The sequence below is a fragment of the Myotis daubentonii genome, chromosome 8 (genome assembly GCF_963259705.1).
Source record: "Myotis daubentonii chromosome 8, mMyoDau2.1, whole genome shotgun sequence".
NCBI classification, from domain to species: Eukaryota; Metazoa; Chordata; class Mammalia; order Chiroptera; family Vespertilionidae; genus Myotis; species Myotis daubentonii.
In genome coordinates this window covers 3,947,635-3,967,570 of record NC_081847.1, presented here as the reverse complement: position 1 = coordinate 3,967,570, position 19,936 = coordinate 3,947,635, and the positions used below count along the sequence as shown (strand labels likewise).

The following is a 19,936-nucleotide window of genomic DNA, read 5'->3' as shown; positions in this document are numbered from 1 at the left end:
ACCTCTGCTGCTCCTGGGCCCTGCATCCGTCGGTGGGCAGGGGCCTGGGGTGGGGTGAGCTGGTGCTGCCCCCGGGGCCCTGCATGCGTCGGTGGGCAGGGGCCTGGGGTGGGGTGAGCTGGTGCTGCTCCTGGGCCCTGCATGTGTCGGTGGGCAGGGGCCTGGGGTGGGGTGAGCTGGTGCTGCTCCTGGGCCCTGCATGCGTCGGTGGGCAGGGGCCTGGGGTGGGGTGAGCTGGTGCTGCTCCTGGGCCCTGCATGCGTCGGTGGGCAGGGGCCTGGGGTGGGGTGAGCTGGTGCTGCTCCTGGGCCCTGCATGCGTCGGTGGGCAGGGGCCTGGGGTGGGGTGAGCTGGTGCTGCTCCTGGGCCCTGCATGTGTCGGTGGGCAGGGGCCTGGGGTGGGGTGAGCTGGTGCTGCCCCCGGGGCTTGCGTTCGTTCTGTGGCTGAATCATGTCCTGCCGTGGGCCAGACCAGGTCCGGTCGCTCACTCAGCTGTCGGTGACGTGGGATTCTTGCCACTGTAGCTGCTGGGGCTGGTGCTGCTGGAACCCCGGCACCGTGTTGGTCTGAACTCCGGTGTCCCGGTCTCACGGGTGTGTGCCCAGCAGTGGAATGGCCGGCAACGGGTGGCGTGTGACTGGGGATGCAGCGTCTCGATGCACCGCGTGGACGAGGACAGAGCCTGTGGCTCCCCGTCTGCAGTGTGCAGCCTGCAGGTCCTCCGGTCGCGTTCCTGGGCACCGAGCAGACCCCAGGACTGGGCAGTGGGAGCAGGAGACACAGGCCGGGCCAGCCCTGGGCGCCGGCTCAGCCTCAGGGGACAGGGGTCCCAGCAGGGCACTGGCCCAGGAGGGAAGCGCGGCCTTGGGGCGGGGCTGCCAGCAGGAGCTGCGGGTTGGAGGTGGAGGGCGGCTCCCAGCCTTCTACTCGCAGCACAGCCAGGCACAGCGGCTGAGCCGCCCAAGCAGCGCTGGTCCCCTCGGGCCAGAGCGTGGGGTTGATACGGGCCAGTGTGCGTTGGCGGCAGCCCTGGCACCCCGCATGGGAAGCGGGAGGGGAGGGCACAGAGGAGCCTACGTGCTGTTCTAGGGCCGTGACCCACATGCGGCTCTTTGGCCCCTTGAGTGTGGCTCATCCACAAAACACCACGTGTGGGTGCGCACGTACAGTGCGATTGAAACTTCGTGGACCACGCGCAGAAGTATTTTGTGGAAGAGCCACACTCAAGGGGCCAAAGAGCCGCATGTGGTTCGCGAGCCGCAGTTTGCCGACCACTGGGCAGTGGCTGCATTATTGATGGATGTCGTGCAAAATTTAAATGCTGAGCTAGGAGAGGCAGTGAAATCGCAGGGATGGCCACTTCCAGTTTCTTCCTTCTTCTTGAACTTGAAAGCGGCCAAGTCCTGCGCCAGGGCGGGCGTGGGGCAGGCTCGCGGGCAGGCCGGTGGAGGGCTGGGCCGCAAACACGGCCGGAGCTGCCCTCGCTTCGCAGGCTCACTCACGCGGCTGCAGGGGAAGGATGCCCAGCCCGTGAGCCCGAGAAGCCAAGCCCTGCCTACGGCTTTTCAATCCAGGCTTCGAAACCCCCAACCACGCCAGGCCCATCCCCTGAGTGAAGGTGGGACAAGTGTGGCAGAGGTGGCCGCGTGCAGAGACGCCAGGACGCCCACCTTCCCCGGCATGCGCCCGGGCCTGCCTCTGAGCACCACTCCTGAAAGGGATTTGGTGGAAGAGAACGGCGATCACCACTGCGTCTGAAAAGCACACTTTCTAAACCAAAAGCCACGCGAAGGAGCCTGTGTCGCCACCTCCCCCTCCCGCACTCTCAGGAGGGGCTGAGGCACCGAGTTCTGCGGGGGGAAGACGGGGGGGGGGGGGGGGGGGAGGGGGTGCCCGCCAGCATTTCCTCCTGCCAACTGCATTTGCTTGGTGCCCGCACTCAGGCCAGGAAAGACGCCCACCGGCTGTCAAAAGCCAGACCAGCGCGCCCTCTAGTGGCAGCCAGCTGCACACACAGGCTACCCACCAAGGGTACACGTGGGTACTTACGCCCACCCGTACGCGTACCTGTGCCGTGTCTCTGAGACTGTTTCTCTGCAGGGTCTCTGAGGCAGGGCCTGGATGGTCCATGGGGAGGTTGTGATCCGCTGACTTGCAGAAGCACCTCATGCAGCAGTCACAGGACTAGGGGCTAACACTTTCTTCCTCTCTCCTCTGGGCTAAATCCCTCCCTTCGCTGTCGGCCTCTGCCCTCCTGCTTTCCGCTCTGGCCCCTTGTGGTAGCAGCTGGTCCTGAGGGCGAGGTAGGGGTGTGAGGGTTGAGGGTTCGAGTGGCCAGCCCTGGTCTCCTTCCCTCCGCCAGGCGGTCAGACAGGCCGAGCCGGGCCGGGGGCCAGGGGCCACGCTCGCCGGGCAGGCCCTTGCAGTCTTGCTGACAGTGACAGGCAGCCTCAGAGGTGGCGTCTGGTGCGGAAGGGCCTGCCCGGCCTCCTGCCCTGAAGCTGCTGCGTCCTTGCAGCTGAGTCTCCCCGCCCGTCCTGGGAGGGAGGGCGGCAGATTTGTAAAGAACGAGAGAGGCTCGGCGAGAAACTGAAGGGAGGCTGCCTGCGGCTTTGTCGGAGAAGCTGATTTCCCTCCGCACGTTTCCTCGGGGAGGGCACCGGAGTCACCGAGGCCCGTCCGTGGGGTCGTGGGCAGCTGTGGGCGAGATACAGATGAGAGGTGGCTCCTGGGCAGGACCCGGGCCCCTCCCCACGGGCCTGTGGGACTGGGGTTCGCATTCGGTCTGCCGGCCTCCCCACTAGCCAGTCCCCGTGCCCAGCCTGTCCCTGCAGTGTCCTGGCTGAGGCAGGGCCCTGAGCAGGCAAGCAGCGCCCTCTGCTGGACAGGAAAACAAAGCGCGTTCCTTCTGGGACCTGGAGGCACAGCAGCCCAGGACCAGGGACGCTGGCTGGGCCACACCCTGACGTCGGGGGCCTGGTGGGTTTCTGCGTGTGCGTTTGTACAACAACGGCAGCTCCAGCCTGCTGTCCACCCCGCACACGCATGCTAGGGGCCCAGAGGCGTTTGGCTGTTATCAGGTCGCGAAGGAAGAATGCACAAGGCCGCAGCGGTGAGGGATTATACTTTATTAGGTCATCGGGAGACAGATGGGCTGAGCCCCAAAATGGCACCGGCACACAGGCGTCCGTGTCCGTGTCCAGAGACGGCCGGGGGATGGGGAGGCAGAGGCTTTAAAGGACTCCAGGTGGCTTTTTCTGGGCAGAGAATTCTCTGGGCGGGTCTGGGTCCTGGGAAGGGCCAGAGGGGAGAGATAATGGTCTCAGCAAACGGGAACGTCTGTTGGGAAGTGGCCTAAGGTCAGTTCCCAGGGGAGGGGCACTGATTCAGTCATCTGATCAGACCTGACAGCTGTGTGGGCAACGTTGGCGCCATAACGAAGTCCTGAGAGCAGTGGCTGGCATCAGCTCCTGGTGGCAATGAGATCACAGCAGCGTGCCCTGCTCACTGCCTCAGTGGCTGGTGTGACCACCGGTGGAGTCTCAGACTGGAACATGGAGGCCAGCGAGGGCCGGGGCTCGGGGCTCGTCTGGCCGGCTGGTGGGCCTGGCTCCTGCATCATGGGCCGCAGCCCCTCCCCCCCGCCCAGCACCTCGCTGGGCCTGTGGAGGAGCCTGACTTTGTGCTGAGGCCCGGCTTCCTGGCACCTGCCTCCTTGGTTGTGAGGGGGGTGGGGACCAGCGTTAGCACCCGGCCCAGCACACCATCCCTGGGGCCTGGCTTGGGAGCGTCAGAATTCCTGAGAAAGGGGGGTTTGAGCAAAGATCTGAAAGAAAAGTTGGCATTGACTAGGGGAGAATAAGAGTTCCAGAGGGAGGAGCACGTGCAAAGGCCAGGCGGGGTCAGCGTAAGGAGCTGAGGGAGGTTTATGGGAGGTGAGGGGAGCCTGATTCAGATGAGGCCTGAGAGGCGGTCAGCAGCCAGGCACGCAGCCTCAGGGCCACAGGAAGGACATGGGTGTGAGCCAGTGAGCACTGCTGCATAACAGAACATCTCAAAGCTCAGCAACCAAAACAATGTCCATTGGTTTCTATTTACTTAACTCTCAATTCCACAGATTCTCAATTTGGACTGGGCTCATCTGGAAAACTCTGGCCTTGGCTGGGCTCATCCATGCATCTGTCACTAGCTTCTGGGAGGAAGGGAGAAAGGAACAGAGAGATGAAGGGAGAGAATGATAGAAGGAAGGTGGATGGATAATGGATGAATGGATGGGTAATGGATGGTGGATGGGTGGGTGAGTGGATAATGAATGGATGGATGGATGGATGGATGGATGGTGGATGGATGAGTAGAAAGATAAGTGGATGGCCCTAGCCAGTTTTGCTCAGTGGATAGAGCATTGGCTTGTAGACTGAAAGGTCCTGGGTTTGAATTCTGGTCAAGGGCATATACCTCGGTTACAGGCTCGATGCCCGGCCTTGGTCAGGGCATGTGCGGGAGGCAACCAATTGATGTCTCTCACATTGATGTTTCTCTCTCTCTCTCTTCCTCTCCCTTCTACTTTCTCTAAAAAAAAATCAATGCAAAAATATCCTCTGGTGAGGATTAAAAAACAAAGCAAACAAAAAAGAAAGATAAGTGGATGGATGGATGGATGGATGGTGGATGGATGGATGGATGAGTGGATGGATGGATGGATGGTGGATGGATGGATGGATGAGTGGATGGATGGATGGTGGGTAGATGGTGGGTGGATGGATGAATGATTGGAAAGATAAGTGGATGGGTGCATGGTGGATGGATGGGTGGGTTGATGGATTGATGAGTAAAAAGGTAAGTGGATGGATGGATGGATGGGTGCGGGGTGGGGTGGTGGATGAGTGGAAAGATAAGTGGATGAATGGATAGAGAGGGGAGGGATGGATGGATGGAAAGAGAGACAGTCTGGTAAGCATCTGCTCTTTATAATTAGTTCTTTATGGAACCAGTTTTTGGAGCCTGAGCCCACTTCACTGAATAGGATGGCTGGGAGCCAGCCTTTTTCCTTAACCTCGTGGAGGAGTAGGACTTGAGATAGTTTATCACGTGGAAGACGTTTCCTAAGGTCCCTTTCTGCCTCGGGCCCCCGAATCCTTCCTCCCCTAACGGTGCCAGTGAGATGTGGGCTGCGGTCCCCGCAGAGAGCTGCCACCAAGCCTCTCCTGTCACCTCAGAAGCTCCTGTGATCTCTGGCTCGGAATAGGGACATAGAAAAGGCCACTTCTGCTGCTCAGGGGTGTCCGCACCAGTGGCCTCAGCGAGCGCCAGGCGGACAAGGCCAGGCACCTGATGGAATTCACGCTTCCCGTCAAGTTTTGCCCGCCTGTTGAAGCTCACACCTGCATGCGCCTGGATGCTCAGCGCTCCTCTGGACTCCGTTCAGACAGTGCGCTTGTATCGACGCATCTGCAAAGAGCGGAGAGGGCTTGTCGCTTGTTTGAACGTCTAACCTGCAGCTGAGCTGGACACTGAAAATGCTACAGGCACGAGTCCTTCCAGACACGTGTCTGGGAGTGGTGCTCTCTTTGCAAACTGCCCGTCCCTGGCTTTGCAAACCCAGTGCAGTACCCAGTGGCCCCCTCAATCTTGGCACCAATTATGATCTGTACTTATAACAGCCAGAGCCACTGACATGGCGTGCAGCCGGCTTTCGTGCTGCGCGGTTTCCCACAGAACATCCGCCCACCAGGTCTTGCGCTGAGAGTCTGGGGAGAGCCATGCGGCCAGCGGGCCTCGTGCGGGCCTGAGGCCCAGCTGCTGCGAGCTCTGCCTAAGCCAGGGGTGGGCAAACTTTTTGACTCAAGGGCCACAATGGGTTCTTAAACTGGACCGGAGGGCCGGAACAAAAGCATGGATGGAGTCTTTGTGTGAACTAATATAAATTCAAAGTAAACATCATTACATAAAAGGGTACGGTCTTTTGTTTTTTTTTTTTTTTTTTTTTTAGTTTTATTCATTTCAAGCGGGCCGTAGTTTGCCCACGGCTGGCCTAAGAGCACACTCCTTTGATGAAAAGTATAAGCAGCCTGTAAACTAAAACCCAACTGACGCCCTGCTCTTCCCCACCTCGTTCCTTCTAGAAAGTTCAGCAGTACACAGTCATTGTTCAGGCCACAGACATGGAGGGAAACCTCAACTACGGCCTCTCGAACACAGCCACGGCCATCATCGCAGTGACAGACGTGAATGACAACCCGCCAGAATTCATCGCAAGCACGGTGAGTACCGGGGGCCCCCTGGGGACGTGACCATGCAAGGTAACTCCCTGACCCTTGGCATTTCCTCTGTCCTCGCTGCTGCAGACAGGAGGAGACGGACAGCCGGGGGGGGCGGGGCAGAGGCCCTGGACAGGGAGGCTGATGCAGGTGACACCTCTGGGATCTGAACCCGGGGGCTGGCCTGCTGGGGGCGGGCTGGCACAGCGACACCCCCTAGGGAGCGAGGGGTGGCACCTTGAGAGGTTCCCAGGACAGAGCGAGCTGGACCCTCGTTCTGAATCCTGAAGAGCTGACCAGTGGTGCTCGGGCCCTGGCGAGGGGCGATGTCTCAGCTGCTCTTGGAGCCTGCGTGTGGCTGTGTGTGCGGTGCACCCGCTGGGGCTGCCAGGTGGGGCCTCGGCCAGAGACAGGGCAGGTCTCTGCAGGAGGAAACGGGGTATACAGATAAACTGCCCCGCGCCGCCTTCCCCAGGGCACGGCTGGTGGCTGTGACCAGGCCCCGCACCAGGTGGACCTGTGGCTGAGCCCCCTCTGTGGACATTTATTCATTCACTCACTCCCAGAATGGTACTGGACGTCCAGCTGGGTCTAGAGCCAGCAAGTCACAGAAACAAACTCCCCGCATGAGGGGACGTCCTAGGTGTGGGGCTGAGCAGTTACAGCCACAAGTCACGAGGCTTCTGTCCTGTCAAACCCTCAAGGCTCACTCAGTGCCGGCACGTGGAGGTCTCAGGACCCGGCCTCCGCTCCCTCCCCCTCACCAACCTCCACCCTCCCTCAGGACCCTCAGGCCACATCCCGGGAGTTGAGACACGGGGGGAGCAGCTTCCTAGGGGCCATGGGAGAATAACGGCACCCAGGCCCAAGACCACATCATGGCCTCGCCCTCACCTGGCCCTCTTTCCTCCACCTGCGCTGCCTCTGGTGATGATGCCAGGAACACATGGCTGTCTTTAGGGCACGCCAGGCCCCTGCGGGTGCATGACCTGGGCAGCCCGCCTTCTCGGGGGTCTCAAACAGCCATGGGCAGGTGCCAGGTGCAAGGACGCCATTTCCAGGGACACAGTCCTGTCCTGGTGCTAGCCTGGTCCAGGTGTCAGGGGGCGGCTCCCCAGGAAACAGCCTCAGGACGGCTGTGGTCACCATGGAGACCAGGGCAGAAAGCAGCCAAGCCAGTGTCCCTGATGTGAGTAAAGGGTGGCTTCCGGGCCTGAGGCCTGCGGTGCTCTGGAGAGTCGGGGCTCAGCGCCCCCGGCTGGTCTCCTCAGCTCGCCCATGGGTTGGGTGCAGAGCACCCAGGGGATGCTGAAGGGAGTACCCCAGGGAGCTGGGTTTTGGCAGGAGACCCGAGAGACCCAACCTGCTCCCAGTCTTGGTCCACGCCTGTTTCCATCCACAGTAGGGTTTCTTGCACCAAGGTGCCCTGATGGAGTTTGCAGCCAGCCAGGGCTCGCACGTGATCCCACGGACTCGGGGCTGCAGGCTGGATGGGGAGCCAGTGGGTCCCGCACAAGGCAGACCAGAGCCCTCGCCCACCCTCCCGCCCCAATCTGGCTGATTCCATCTTTTACGTCCAAGTCGGCAGAGCCAAAGCCGGCGGTCCCACCCGCTCCCAGGGCCTCTGGCCTCCTGCTTCAAGCCTGACAGGGTCATGTTCATGGTCCTGAGGTCTGATGGGCGAGACCCACAGATCTCGGTGGGTTTTCAGCAATGTCTGCGCCCACAGAGACAGAACCTGCCCACCAGCCGCTCCTCCCGCCACCCCCCCACCCCCCCACCCCCGCCCAGCATGTGCCTCATGTCCACTGCCGAGGGCTTTGCTGCTGCTCTAGACCGTCATCCAGGGGCACTCACGCAGAGCACACCCTTCCTTTCCCTTGGCATCTCCCATCCGAACAACGAACGCTCTGGGTCCCGTGGCAATCACTGGGCCTCTAGCTTCTTGGGATTGGGTGGCCTGGGGCATGTGGCCCTTGGGTTGGGTGACAGGCAGCCCCAACCCTGGTTTCTCCGCCCCTGGGGTGGGCGGGACTGAGGGCTGGCCACACCCCTCGCAGCAAGGGAGCTCAATCAGGAACAATCAGCAGAAGCCAAGGAGACACGGGTTCTGCACGATCTGACTCCTGTTAAATGTTAATTAAACCTTTTCTTCGCTTCACCTGCTCTGCACGTACACCCTGCCCTGGCTGCTTGCTGGCCGCCTGCGCCCCGCTGGGCCGGCCTCTGCATCAGCACTCTCTCAGGGCGACCTGGGGTCGGCTGCAGGGCCGGGCCCCCAGGACCCCCTGTTTGCCTCGTCCTGGGTCCTGGAGTGAAGCCTGGAGACCCAGCGTCCTGGCCCCTGGCCACCTGCCCCGCCAGGCGGGGGTCCACTTCCCTTAGACGTGGGACGGCCACCTCCGTGGCGGGGCTCCTGAACCCCAGCCAGGACCGCCAGCGGCGCGCGGAGGTGGGGCCTCGGTGGGGCTTTCTGTCGCTCAGCTTCTCATCGGTGGGTGGGGACGCTGTCCCTGCCTGCACGCAGGGGGCTCGGTAAAGAGTAAAGTGGTTCTTGTTGCCGTATATTAATAACAATTACTGTTGACAACATGATCCTTCAACCTCGAAGAAAAAAGCTGCTTGGAACTGCGGGCCGATCTGTGTCGAGGTCAGGAAGCCTGTCCTTCCTGGAACAAACCTGCTCTGTGAACCCAAAGGCCGGGGAGGGTCTTTCAAGCCATTTTTTGAGCTAAGTGGCCAGGGCGGGGACGGGAGCACTCTCCATGGCTGCCCATTTGCTCTCCAGCAGCCCCACCAGGTGGACAGGGGCTCGCAGAGGGGCCTCGCCAGCATGACCACCTCTCCTGGCCTCATGGGGATGAGATGGAGAAGGAGGGCGGACAGCACCCAGGGTCCCTCCAGTAAAGAGCCACAATCCCACCAATCTGACTGATTCCGAGCTCAGAAGCCAGCAGAAATCAGCAGTTTTCCGGGACAGAAAACTACAAACATCATAACATCCCAAGGAGCCCCTGGCCTCCTCCCCTGCAGAAGCCACCACAGATGCAGGGACAGTGCTGGCGGGTCCCCAGGCGTCCACAGCCCCTCCGGTTCCTCCACCAGATCCTGGCAGGACGGGCTTCCAGGGCCACGATCTGGGCTCTGGTCCCGCCTGCCAGATCCGGGTCCCAGGCCGGGAGAGCTAGTTAGATGTCCTCCTCAACCCCAGGCCCAGGGCCTGGGGGGCGGGGAGCGAGTGTCCTGTGCCCGAGGGGCAGCTGGGAGGGTCAAGTCCTCCCTGAGACTCATTAGGACCAGCAATGCTTCCGAGCACTCGGGGCAGAAGCAGAGCGCCATCTTGGGGTCACGGTGTCCGCGGGGCGCAGATGCCGAGGGCATCACTCTCGGGCTTCTTGCCTGGCTGAGGGTGCTCCCTGCATCCTGGCTGGGCTTCCTGCTCTCCCCCAAAGCCTGCTGGCCGTGCTGGCTGGGCCCCTGTGCTACCGACCTTCCCCTGGGGCAGGAGAGAGGGCCCGAGATATTAAACTGACAGCTGACGGCTGGGGCAGCTCACGTGAACATCCCACGCCAGGCTGAGCAGCTCAGGCCTCTCTCTGTGAATCTTCATTAAACTGGCGTGAATTAAAACAGACTCTTCGAATAAGCTTCACCCCCAAGTCGGAAGGAGTCAGACTCGGGGACACACAGCTCTGCCCCTGCCGTGGAACCAAGGCCCATGGCTCCCAGGGACGGAAACCAGCTTCAGAGGATGGAGCGCCCACGGGGCCTGGTGGGGCCTGGTGCTGCTCAGAGCGGAGCTGGGGCAGGGCTCGTGGTTTAAGCTGAGAGGGAGCTGCCACCGCATGTGAGTGGCTATGAAATCCGGAGGCTGGTCCACCGGTGCAGGGGCTCTGCCAGGGGCCGCCGGGCGCAGGGACCTCAGCTCCTGTCCCCGACGCTGGAGGGGGTGCTGCCCACTGCAACCTGCCACTGCAGAAGCCTTAAAAATGCCTAGACGGCGGGGCCTGAGCAGCTGGTGGCCAGACACGCTCCCGGGACACCTGGCTTTTGAAACTCACCGGGGTGGCGGTCAGCCTTGGAGCCGCCAGAGGCCCAGGCCTGGAGCCTCAAGGGCACAGGGCGGCTTTCCTTTGGCATAAAGTGGCACCTTGTCTGTTCCAGAGTGTGAAACAGGCGGTCACCTCGCTGCAAGCCAGGCACTCTGCCACGGGGGGCTGGTGGCAGGGGCCTGTGAGGCGTGGGCACCTCACTGAAGTCAGGCCCGTGCAAAGAATTCAGGAGGAGGAGGGCCGCGCCAAGTGCCCCTGGGCCCCTCCCTTCCCCTCCTGTGACCCCCACAGTGACCAGTGCCTTCTGAGAGGCAGCCCTGGCACCATGCCCAGCACTTGGGACTGACACTCTGGGCCCCTCCCTATATGGCACCCCAGGGTCTTACCCTCTCTCGCTGCAGTCAGTAGGGTACAGGTAGGGTTACCCTGAGGAAGCAGTGAGACCATGCATGGGCAGAGCCTGGCATGACCCCCAGCAGGCACGTCAGAGGGCACCCAGTGGTCATTGTTGGGGCTTCACTGCTGGGAATACAACCAGCAATCCCTGGATATTTGTACAAACTTCGTCTCCAGGTTTTGTGGCTCAGAAGCACATTCCATGGTGACAGGACTGGCCACGCAATCTGCAGGGCCTGGTGCAAAATGAGAATGCGGCCCCTTGTCCACAACTGCTACAATTTCAAGGCAGTGGCAGCAGGGCATGCAACTGAACTCGGGGCCCTCCTGAGCTGGGCCACAGCAGCACAGGCCACACGCCCGAAGCCAGCCTGAGCAGTGACGCGCGGCAGGGAGAAGGGACTCGGGTGTCTGTGGCCACCCAACACCCACATGCACACACACATGCCTTTCCCTGCACGTAGCTACCCTGCCACGTGGGCCACGCACACTGATGGGAGAGGCTTGAAGCCCTCATGGTGCTGCGACGGGTCAAAGGGTTGAGTCCCAGGCGTGGTCACCCGCTCGCCTCCAGCGCAGACCCCGAGCCCGGCCTGTGTCAGGACCGCCAACGGCAGAACCGATGTCTCCTCCGGAGCGCCGTCCACTGCCCTGTCCCCGCCCTGCAAGCGCATCCGGGCTCCCGTGTGTCCCTGGCTCTTGCAGCAGTCCTCTGGGACGGGGGACGGCCTGAGGGGGACTAGGAGAGGGGCGTGGCGTGCACGCGTGTGCTTGTGTGTGCGTGCACGCAGGTAAGGATGTGATATGTGCAGATGCGAGTGTCCGGCCTTGCTGGGCCTCCCTGGAGGCGCCACCAAGGACGTGGGAGGGGCCCAGGGGCCACCCACAGGAACCACGAGTCGGAGAGCAGCTGGAGGAGAATCTCTCCCGACCCCTCCGGCTGCTGACGGGTTCTGACGCCCCCTTCTCTCCGCTTTGCAGTACGCAGGGGAAGTCCCCGAAAACCGGGTGGAGACCGTGGTCGCAAACCTCACGGTGCTGGACCGAGATCAGCCCAGATCACCGAACTGGAATGCCGTCTACCGCATCATCAGTGGGGACCCCTCGGGGCACTTCACCATCCGCACGGACCCCGTCACCAACGAGGGCATGGTCACCGTGGTGAAGGTGGGTGCTCACCTCGCTTCCTGCCAGGCGCTCCTGGCACGTGCCCCAGGACAAGTTCAACAGAAATGATCTTCACCCCTAACATCCAAGAACAAAGGATGGCACCCAACACGCTGGTGGCAGAGGCAGCCTTCACGAGGACCTGGTCATGTGACCTCCAGGGACTTGGCAGACTGACCCGCTCACCCCCCAGAGTTACTCTCCCAGCCCCTGCCTGAAGGCTAGCTCTTTAGCCTGTCATGGGTGACCTCCACCGAACACTGAAGGTGACCACCCTTGCATTCCTGAGTCGCAGCCACGTGGTCACAGAGGAGGGTTCTGTAATCCGTGGCAGGACTGGCTTTGCTGCCACCTGAACATTTTCCCTGTATTTTTTGGAGCAGTTTAGGCCAATACTTTTCCTTTCCCATACTGTCTCTATCTAGGCTTTGGTACCAAGATTACAGTCTGCAGAAGTGTGAGGGGTGGGGAGGGCTTGGTTACACAGGCAGCAGGAGGGGGACCTGGGGTGAACTCCTGTGTCTGGTCATGGTGGCGGGTATATGACTCTACTGGTCAAAATCCACAAGTGACTCTTGGTGTATGCAAATTTTTTTAAATGTTTTATTGATTTTAGACATAGAGGAAGGGAGAGGGAGAGAGAGAAGCATCGATGTGAGACAGAAATATCGATCAGCTGCCTACTACATGCCCCCTACCAGGGATCGACCCCACAAGCCAGGCATGTGCCCTGACCCAGAATCGAACCAGTGACCTTTTGGTGCACAGGACGATGCCCAGCCAGCTGGGTCATGCTGGCCAGGGCTGCGTATGAAAATTTTAAAATAAGTTTTAGAACACTGAGCTGAGAGCCCACACAGCCCCACGGCACACAGTGTCATGGTCGCTGTGTCCCAGGCAGAACTCAGCAGTAGGCACCACACTTTCCCCATTTTTCTTTCATTTTTGCCTTTATTTCCTACAGGGCTTTCCTCTGAGATTTCCACTTAAAGTGTGTGTAAGGCGAGATGTTTCATCTTAGCGTTTTCAAATCGGGTTTGCGTTCTTTGATAGGGACCCCATCCTTTTGGACACTCGCCTTCTGAGGGGGTGGCCCGGAGGGGCTGGTGTGTGACAGGGACATGGAAGTGCGGGGACAACTAGGGAACCCAGCCCAAGGGGAAGTCGGTGCCTTGGGGACATTTGTTCTTGGGCCCATGCTGGGTCTTCGTTCTTGGGCCCCTGCCACGGCCGGCCGCCCTCTCGGTGCTGTTTCCTACATGAGGCTGGGGGGGTGGGGAGCGGCGCCCAGTTTCACACTCACAATAGAACAGATCCTGGGTGTAAAGGCCTTGGCCAGCGCCTGCCACGGAGCAGGAGCTCAGCGACAGCCAGAGCAGCTGCAGGCGTTGTTGTCACGTCCTCACGGGCTGGCTGCTCCCCAGCTCGTTCTCAGTGCCATGTACACACACTGCGGCCCCGACCCGCCACCACCCGCCCTGCAGGGTCTGTCTCCACAGAGGGACATGGGGCAGGGATGTCCAGTGACCTCATGGCAGGTGCGTGCTGGAGGTCCCAGCCCAGCAAGGCGGGCAGAGCGCCTCTCCTCGGACACACCCAGCGTCTAGTTCTGGCCCCCGTGTGCCCTGGACGGGGACGCTGCCCTTCTCTGAGGGTCCTGTGCGTCTGGGGCTGATGCAGCGGGGAGGGGCGTGGAGACGCGGGGGCGCCTGGGCACAGGTGTCGGCGCTCGCCTGGTCCTCAGCCTTCTGCCTCAGCTCCTGGCTGCACCTCCCTCCCACCCTGCGATCCAACTGGCTCGCTGTCAGAGGAAGTCCACAGTCATCTCGGGGGTCTTCTGGGACCCGCCCAGCCCCACCAGCCCCCCAGCTCTGTCCTCCGGGCAAACTGGACCTGGGGGCTCCTGGAGCCTCACTACCTTTGAGCTGTGCCCAAAGAGGGGCACACAGCTCGTCGGCTCTCAGACCCCTCGAAGCAGCATCTGTCACCACGCCCCTCCCTCAGGAGCCCCTGTCTATGCTCTCCTCCCTCACACCCGCTCCTGCAGCCATGGAGTCACAACTTCCTCCAAGGAGACACCCCAGCTCAGATCATCAGGTTCTCCCAGGTCTTCACCTGGGCCTTGGGGTTTCAACGCAAACCCAACACTGGGCTCTGCTTGCCTTCGTGACAGGGACTCCGAGGAGTGAGTGAGCTGTGGGCCTGGGAACAGGGGGTCTGAGGCAGTGAGTGAGCTGTGGGCCTGGGGACAGGGCAGGTCTGAGGCAGTGAGTGAGCTGTGGGCCTGGGGACAGGGACTCTGAGGCAGTGAGTGAGCTGTGGGCCTGGGGACAGGGACTCCGAGGCAGTGAGTGAGCTGTGGGCCTGGGGATAGGGACTCTGAGGCAGTGAGTGAACTGTGGGCCTGGGGATAGGGACTCTGAGGCAGTGAGTGAACTGTGGGCCTGGGGATAGGGACTCTGAGGCAGTGAGTGAACTGTGGGCCTGGGGATAGGGACTCTGAGGCAGTGAGTGAGCTGTGGGCCTGGGGACAGGGACTCTGAGGCAGTGAGTGAACTGTGGGCCTGGGGACAGGGACTCTGAGGCAGTGAGTGAACTGTGGGCCTGGGGATAGGGACTCTGAGGCAGTGAGTGAACTGTGGGCCTGGGGATAGGGACTCTGAGGCAGTGAGTGAGCTGTGGGCCTGGGGACAGGGACTCTGAGGCAGTGAGTGAACTGTGGGCCTGGGGATAGGGACTCTGAGGCAGTGAGTGAACTGTGGGCCTGGGGACAGGGCAGGTCTGAGTCAGTGAGTGAGCTGTGGGCCTTGGGACAGGGTGTCTGAGGCAGTGAGTGAGCTGTGGGCCTGGGGATAGGGACTCTGAGGCAGTGAGTGAGCTGTGGGCCTGGGGACAGGGACTCTGAGGCAGTGAGTGAACTGTGGGCCTGGGGATAGGGACTCTGAGGCAGTGAGTGAACTGTGGGCCTGGGGATAGGGACTCTGAGGCAGTGAGTGAACTGTGGGCCTGGGGATAGGGACTCTGAGGCAGTGAGTGAACTGTGGGCCTGGGGACAGGGACTCTGAGGCAGTGAGTGAACTGTGGGCCTGGGGATAGGGACTCTGAGGCAGTGAGTGAGCTGTGGGCCTGGGGACAGGGACTCTGAGGCAGTGAGTGAACTGTGGGCCTGGGGACAGGGACTCTGAGGCAGTGAGTGAACTGTGGGCCTGGGGATAGGGACTCTGAGGCAGTGAGTGAACTGTGGGCCTGGGGATAGGGACTCTGAGGCAGTGAGTGAGCTGTGGGCCTGGGGACAGGGACTCTGAGGCAGTGAGTGAACTGTGGGCCTGGGGATAGGGACTCTGAGGCAGTGAGTGAACTGTGGGCCTGGGGACAGGGCAGGTCTGAGTCAGTGAGTGAGCTGTGGGCCTGGGGACAGGGACTCTGAGGCAGTGAGTGAGCTGTGGGCCTGGGGACAGGGACTCTGAGGCAGTGAGTGAACTGTGGGCCTGGGGATAGGGACTCTGAGGCAGTGAGTGAGCTGTGGGCCTGGGGACAGGGACTCTGAGGCAGTGAGTGAACTGTGGGCCTGGGGACAGGGACTCTGAGGCAGTGAGTGAACTGTGGGCCTGGGGATAGGGACTCTGAGGCAGTGAGTGAACTGTGGGCCTGGGGATAGGGACTCTGAGGCAGTGAGTGAGCTGTGGGCCTGGGGACAGGGACTCTGAGGCAGTGAGTGAACTGTGGGCCTGGGGATAGGGACTCTGAGGCAGTGAGTGAACTGTGGGCCTGGGGACAGGGCAGGTCTGAGTCAGTGAGTGAGCTGTGGGCCTGGGGACAGGGACTCTGAGGCAGTGAGTGAGCTGTGGGCCTGGGGACAGGGACTCTGAGGCAGTGAGTGAACTGTGGGCCTGGGGATAGGGCAGGTCTGAGGCAGTGAGTGAGCTGTGGGCCTGGGGACAGGGCAGGTCTGAGGCAGTGAGTGAGCTGTGGGCCTTGGGACAGGGTGTCTGAGGCAGTGAGTGAGCTGTGGCCCAGGAGCCTGAGGCGGTTTGGGTGGCAGGAACACTGGGCAGGGGTCAGTGAGGGGGTCGGCTTCCCCTCCACCATTTTTCCCACCAGCCCCTGGCAGTTCTTGGAGTCCTGCCTCCCAGTGCATGACTGGCCTGCTGCCCCGTGTGCCCCGGGGTGCCATGCTGGAGCCAGCACTGCCCGCACACCCTGCCCCCTCAGCTTTGAGCCATGGGTCCCACCACAGCGAGAGGGGGCAGCCCAGCTGCGATGAGAGCAGGGCGCGTCAGATGACCCCTACATCCCCAGGCACCTGTGGGGCACTGCTGACCCAAATGGCAGCATGCTGAGCGCCGCGAGGGGTGGGACCTCAGCCATGAGGACACGTGTGCCGTGGAGGGAGGCGGCAGGGACCACCCCTTCCTTCGGTGGACAGGAGACCACGCCTGGAGAGGAGGGCTCCCCAACGGAGAGCTGTGGGAGGACAGTGGGAGCATCAGCACCAGAGCCCTGACCTCCGCCACTGCCTCTGGCTTCTCCTGCGGGGCCACTCCTGCTTCCATGACCGGCGTCTGTCCTTTTCCAGGCCCATCGGCTTACGTACTTAATCCCTCCCCTTTGCACTTAATTCCCTAGTTAGTAGACTGTAGACCCGGTCTAGTCAGTGAGGGGGTTGGGAATCCTGGCACCCCCAAAAGAGGTACCTGGAAATCACCACACACAGGGGTTTTAAACAACAGGAATGGGTTCTCTCGTGCTTCTGAGACCAGAAGTCCGGGATCCAGGTGTGGGCGGGGCTCCCTACGGAGGCTCAGCAGCTCCTGCCACCTCTCCCATGCTGGTGGCTGTCGGCATCTGGTGTCCCTTGGCTCCGGCTGCATCGCCGATCCCGCCTCTGTCTTCACCTGGCCTCTGCCCGTGCCTGTCCGTGCTCTGTCTCCCTGCCTTCCTCTCACAAGGGCACCTGTGCTTGGGTTGGGCCCAGCCTCAATCCAGGGTGACTTCATCTCAAGATCTATAACTTCATCACACCTGCAAAGACCCTATTTGCAAATAAGGTCCCATTCACAGGTTCCAGGGGGACATATCTTTGGGGGGCCACTATTCAACCCACGATACCTAGGGGGACACTGTGAAAGGCCACAGCCAGCATGGCTTTCGGCTTCAAAGGTTTGGAGAAATAGCTGACGCACAAATTGACACACAAGACAAGAAATATTAATTTTGAAATTATGGGAGAAGCCAGGGGAAAACTCGACTGTAGTAGTCCAGTTCCCCTGAGTCTCCGTTCCTGTCTGCTTTTATTTACTAGAATACACAATTGCCTTTTAGGAATGTAAACAGACATATCAGTGGTAATGTTTAGTAAACAGTAAGATTATCAGGTTTTGGGGGGAGTTTGCTTTAGGCCATTGAGTCAGCAGTAGGTAATAAAATGCAAATATTCACCCTGTGAATATCAAAGCCCAAACTCAGCCTTCTGGTGGACTCCTGCATTTATATTAATTACTGTTGATCTTGGTTTCCAGCAGGTCACCCCTGGGCAAATGACACTCAGCTGGGGGAACAGGGCAGGCATGGCATCCTCATGCCTGATGACAGCCAAGCCATGGAGGGGAGTCCAGCTACGGCCCACTGTGACACAGACATGAGGGCAGGGTGTCGGGGTCCTTCACCCCAAACTCTCTCCTCCCATTGTCAAACTCAGCAGGAAGCCAGAGACAAGGCAGTCTGGGGGATGGCATCCCTTGGGGCCAGTCTCCTGGGTACAAAGCAGGGAAATGTAACAGGGCGGTGGGTGCTGACCATCCAGCCCCGCGGCACCCCCTCCGTCCAACCCCACGCACCTCTGCAGCTCACACGATGTCTTCTCTCATCCCAGGCCGTGGACTACGAGCTGAACAGAGCATTCATGCTGACCGTGATGGTGTCCAACCAGGCGCCTCTGGCCAGTGGGATCCAGATGTCCTTCCAGTCCACAGCGGGGGTGACCATCTCGGTCATGGACGTCAACGAGGCCCCCTACTTCCCCTCCAACCACAAGCTCATCCGCCTGGAGGAGGGCGTGCCCCCGGGCACCGTGCTCACCACGTTTTCGGCGGTGGACCCCGACCGCTTCATGCAGCAGGCCGTGAGGTGGGTCCGAGGACAGGGCGTCCTGCCACTCAGGCCCTTGGACCAGGGCTCTTCACACTCAGGCCCCCACTTTCCAGGAGAGGAGCCTGAACGCCCCACGAAACCTGAAAACAGAACGTCCCCCTCCCTTTGGGGCTCAGGCAGCCCAGACCAGCCGTGTCTTTCCAGGCGGGAGCCACGGGCCCAGTCCTGAGGACGGGCAGGGCAGCCGCACGGGCGATGCCACAGCCACGGGGTTGTCCTGACTGACACACAGTGTCCGGAGTCGGGCTGGGTCCTGCTCCCGGCCGCGCTCTATAGCTGCATGATTGCAGGTCCCTCGCCTCCCTGTGCCTCGGTTTCCCCACCTGTGAATGAGGGTGATGAGAGAGTCTGCCCCAGCGGTCCTTGTGAGGGTGTGGAGCCCGCCCACCTTGGTGACCATGAGTCCCTGTTGTCACCGTCCCTCCGTGGGAGGACCCTGCGTGGGGCTGGAGCCACCTGGTGCCCCAAAGAGTGGGCTGGCAGCCCACAGGGGCTGGGGCTCCAGGACAGACCCGTGCTCCCCAGCCCTCGGCTCACCCCCGCTTCTCCCTCCACAGATACTCAAAGCTGTCAGACCCGGCCAGCTGGCTGCGCATGAACGCCACCAACGGGCAGGTCACCACGGCGGCCATCCTGGACCGCGAGTCCCTCTACACCAAAAACAACGTCTACGAGGCCACCTTCCTGGCGACTGACAACGGTGCGTCCCGCCCCGGGTGGCTGTGGGTGCTCACCCATGCCTTGGGCTCTGGCAGGGAGACTGAGGGAGGCCCACCGGCACCCAGAGGGGAGGCTGCAGTGGGAGGCACAGTGCCAGGAGCGCTGTGCACAGCCGGGCCAGGGCCTCGCCGTCCTTCAGGGCCCCCAGGCAGTCATCCTCCCCGCGTTTATTCAGAGCATCGCCGTTCTACCTGCCCACCGACTCTCTCACCATCCGACCATTCCCACAGTCGCCAGGGAGGAGGAGGCGGGGAGGGAGCCAGGGATGGTGCGGTCAGGCTGGGTTTGTCCCCACCCGGTGGTGGCTGGACTGCTTCTCAGCCTCCCCCCTGAAACTAAGGCACATGCACGTTTCTGCCGAGCAGCGCTGGCCCAGGACCCTGGGGACTGGGCCTGGCTCCAGCCAGCACGGCTGCTGCTGTGACTGCTCCCTGACCCCTCTGTCGCCTGGCACTGCTCCTCAGTGGACACGCAGACAGACACCCTCTCTGCATGGCTGGCATTCCAGAGGCCGGTGTGTTCACTAGAACCAGAGTCAGCTGCATGGTAATGACAGTAATTCAACCCGATTAGGCTGGCAGCAGGCAACCAGGGTCCGGCCTGAGAGATGGCTCACTCTGCCGTGCCGTGTCTTTGGGGAGCTGCCGTGTGGTGCAGAATGACTGCTGGTGCTCCAGCCATCCTGACCACATCTGGCAAGCAGGAGGAGCAGGGAGGGCAAGGACGTCCATTCACAGCTCACGAAGGCCAGAACTTAGTCTTGAAGCCATGCCTCGCTGCAAGGGATGCTGAGAAACTTGGCCTTCCAACCAGGCAGGGGTGACCCCAGATAAAACGGAGGCCCAGTTCTTTCTATGAAGGAAGAAAGGGGACCTGGGTGTTGAGGGAGACTCAGCAGTCTGCCCAGGGAGACGGGTGAGAAACAAGTTAACCAGGTCATTTCAGGAGCAAGAAGTGCTGGGAGAAAACAGAACAGGGGAGGAGAGGGGCGGCCAGGGCCTCCTGCAATCCCTGGGCTCTGAGGAGCTGCCTGGGGGCCACGACCTGCGGGACAAGGACACACCGGGGAAATGGGCGGAGGGGAGGCCCAGAGTCAGGAAGCAGCCTGTGCAGGCCACGGGGCACGCTGTGCCTGCTAGGTTCTAGGCATAGCTGTGCGGCTAGAATTCGTGAGGTTCGTGCCATAGCCCGCG

At 61.3% G+C, this 19,936-nt stretch overlaps 1 protein-coding gene across 1 annotated transcript in view; it reads left to right on the top strand.

The window, feature by feature from the left end:
• CDH4 (cadherin 4) overlaps positions 1–19,936 on the top strand; it is a 341,583-nt gene that overhangs the window by 311,405 nt on the left and 10,242 nt on the right. The window contains exons 8-11 of the mRNA XM_059705157.1: positions 6,124–6,261; positions 11,688–11,873; positions 17,746–17,999; positions 18,581–18,723. Coding sequence (XP_059561140.1) covers positions 6,124–6,261; positions 11,688–11,873; positions 17,746–17,999; positions 18,581–18,723 — 721 coding nt within the window. The remainder of the gene's footprint in view (positions 1–6,123; positions 6,262–11,687; positions 11,874–17,745; positions 18,000–18,580; positions 18,724–19,936) is intronic.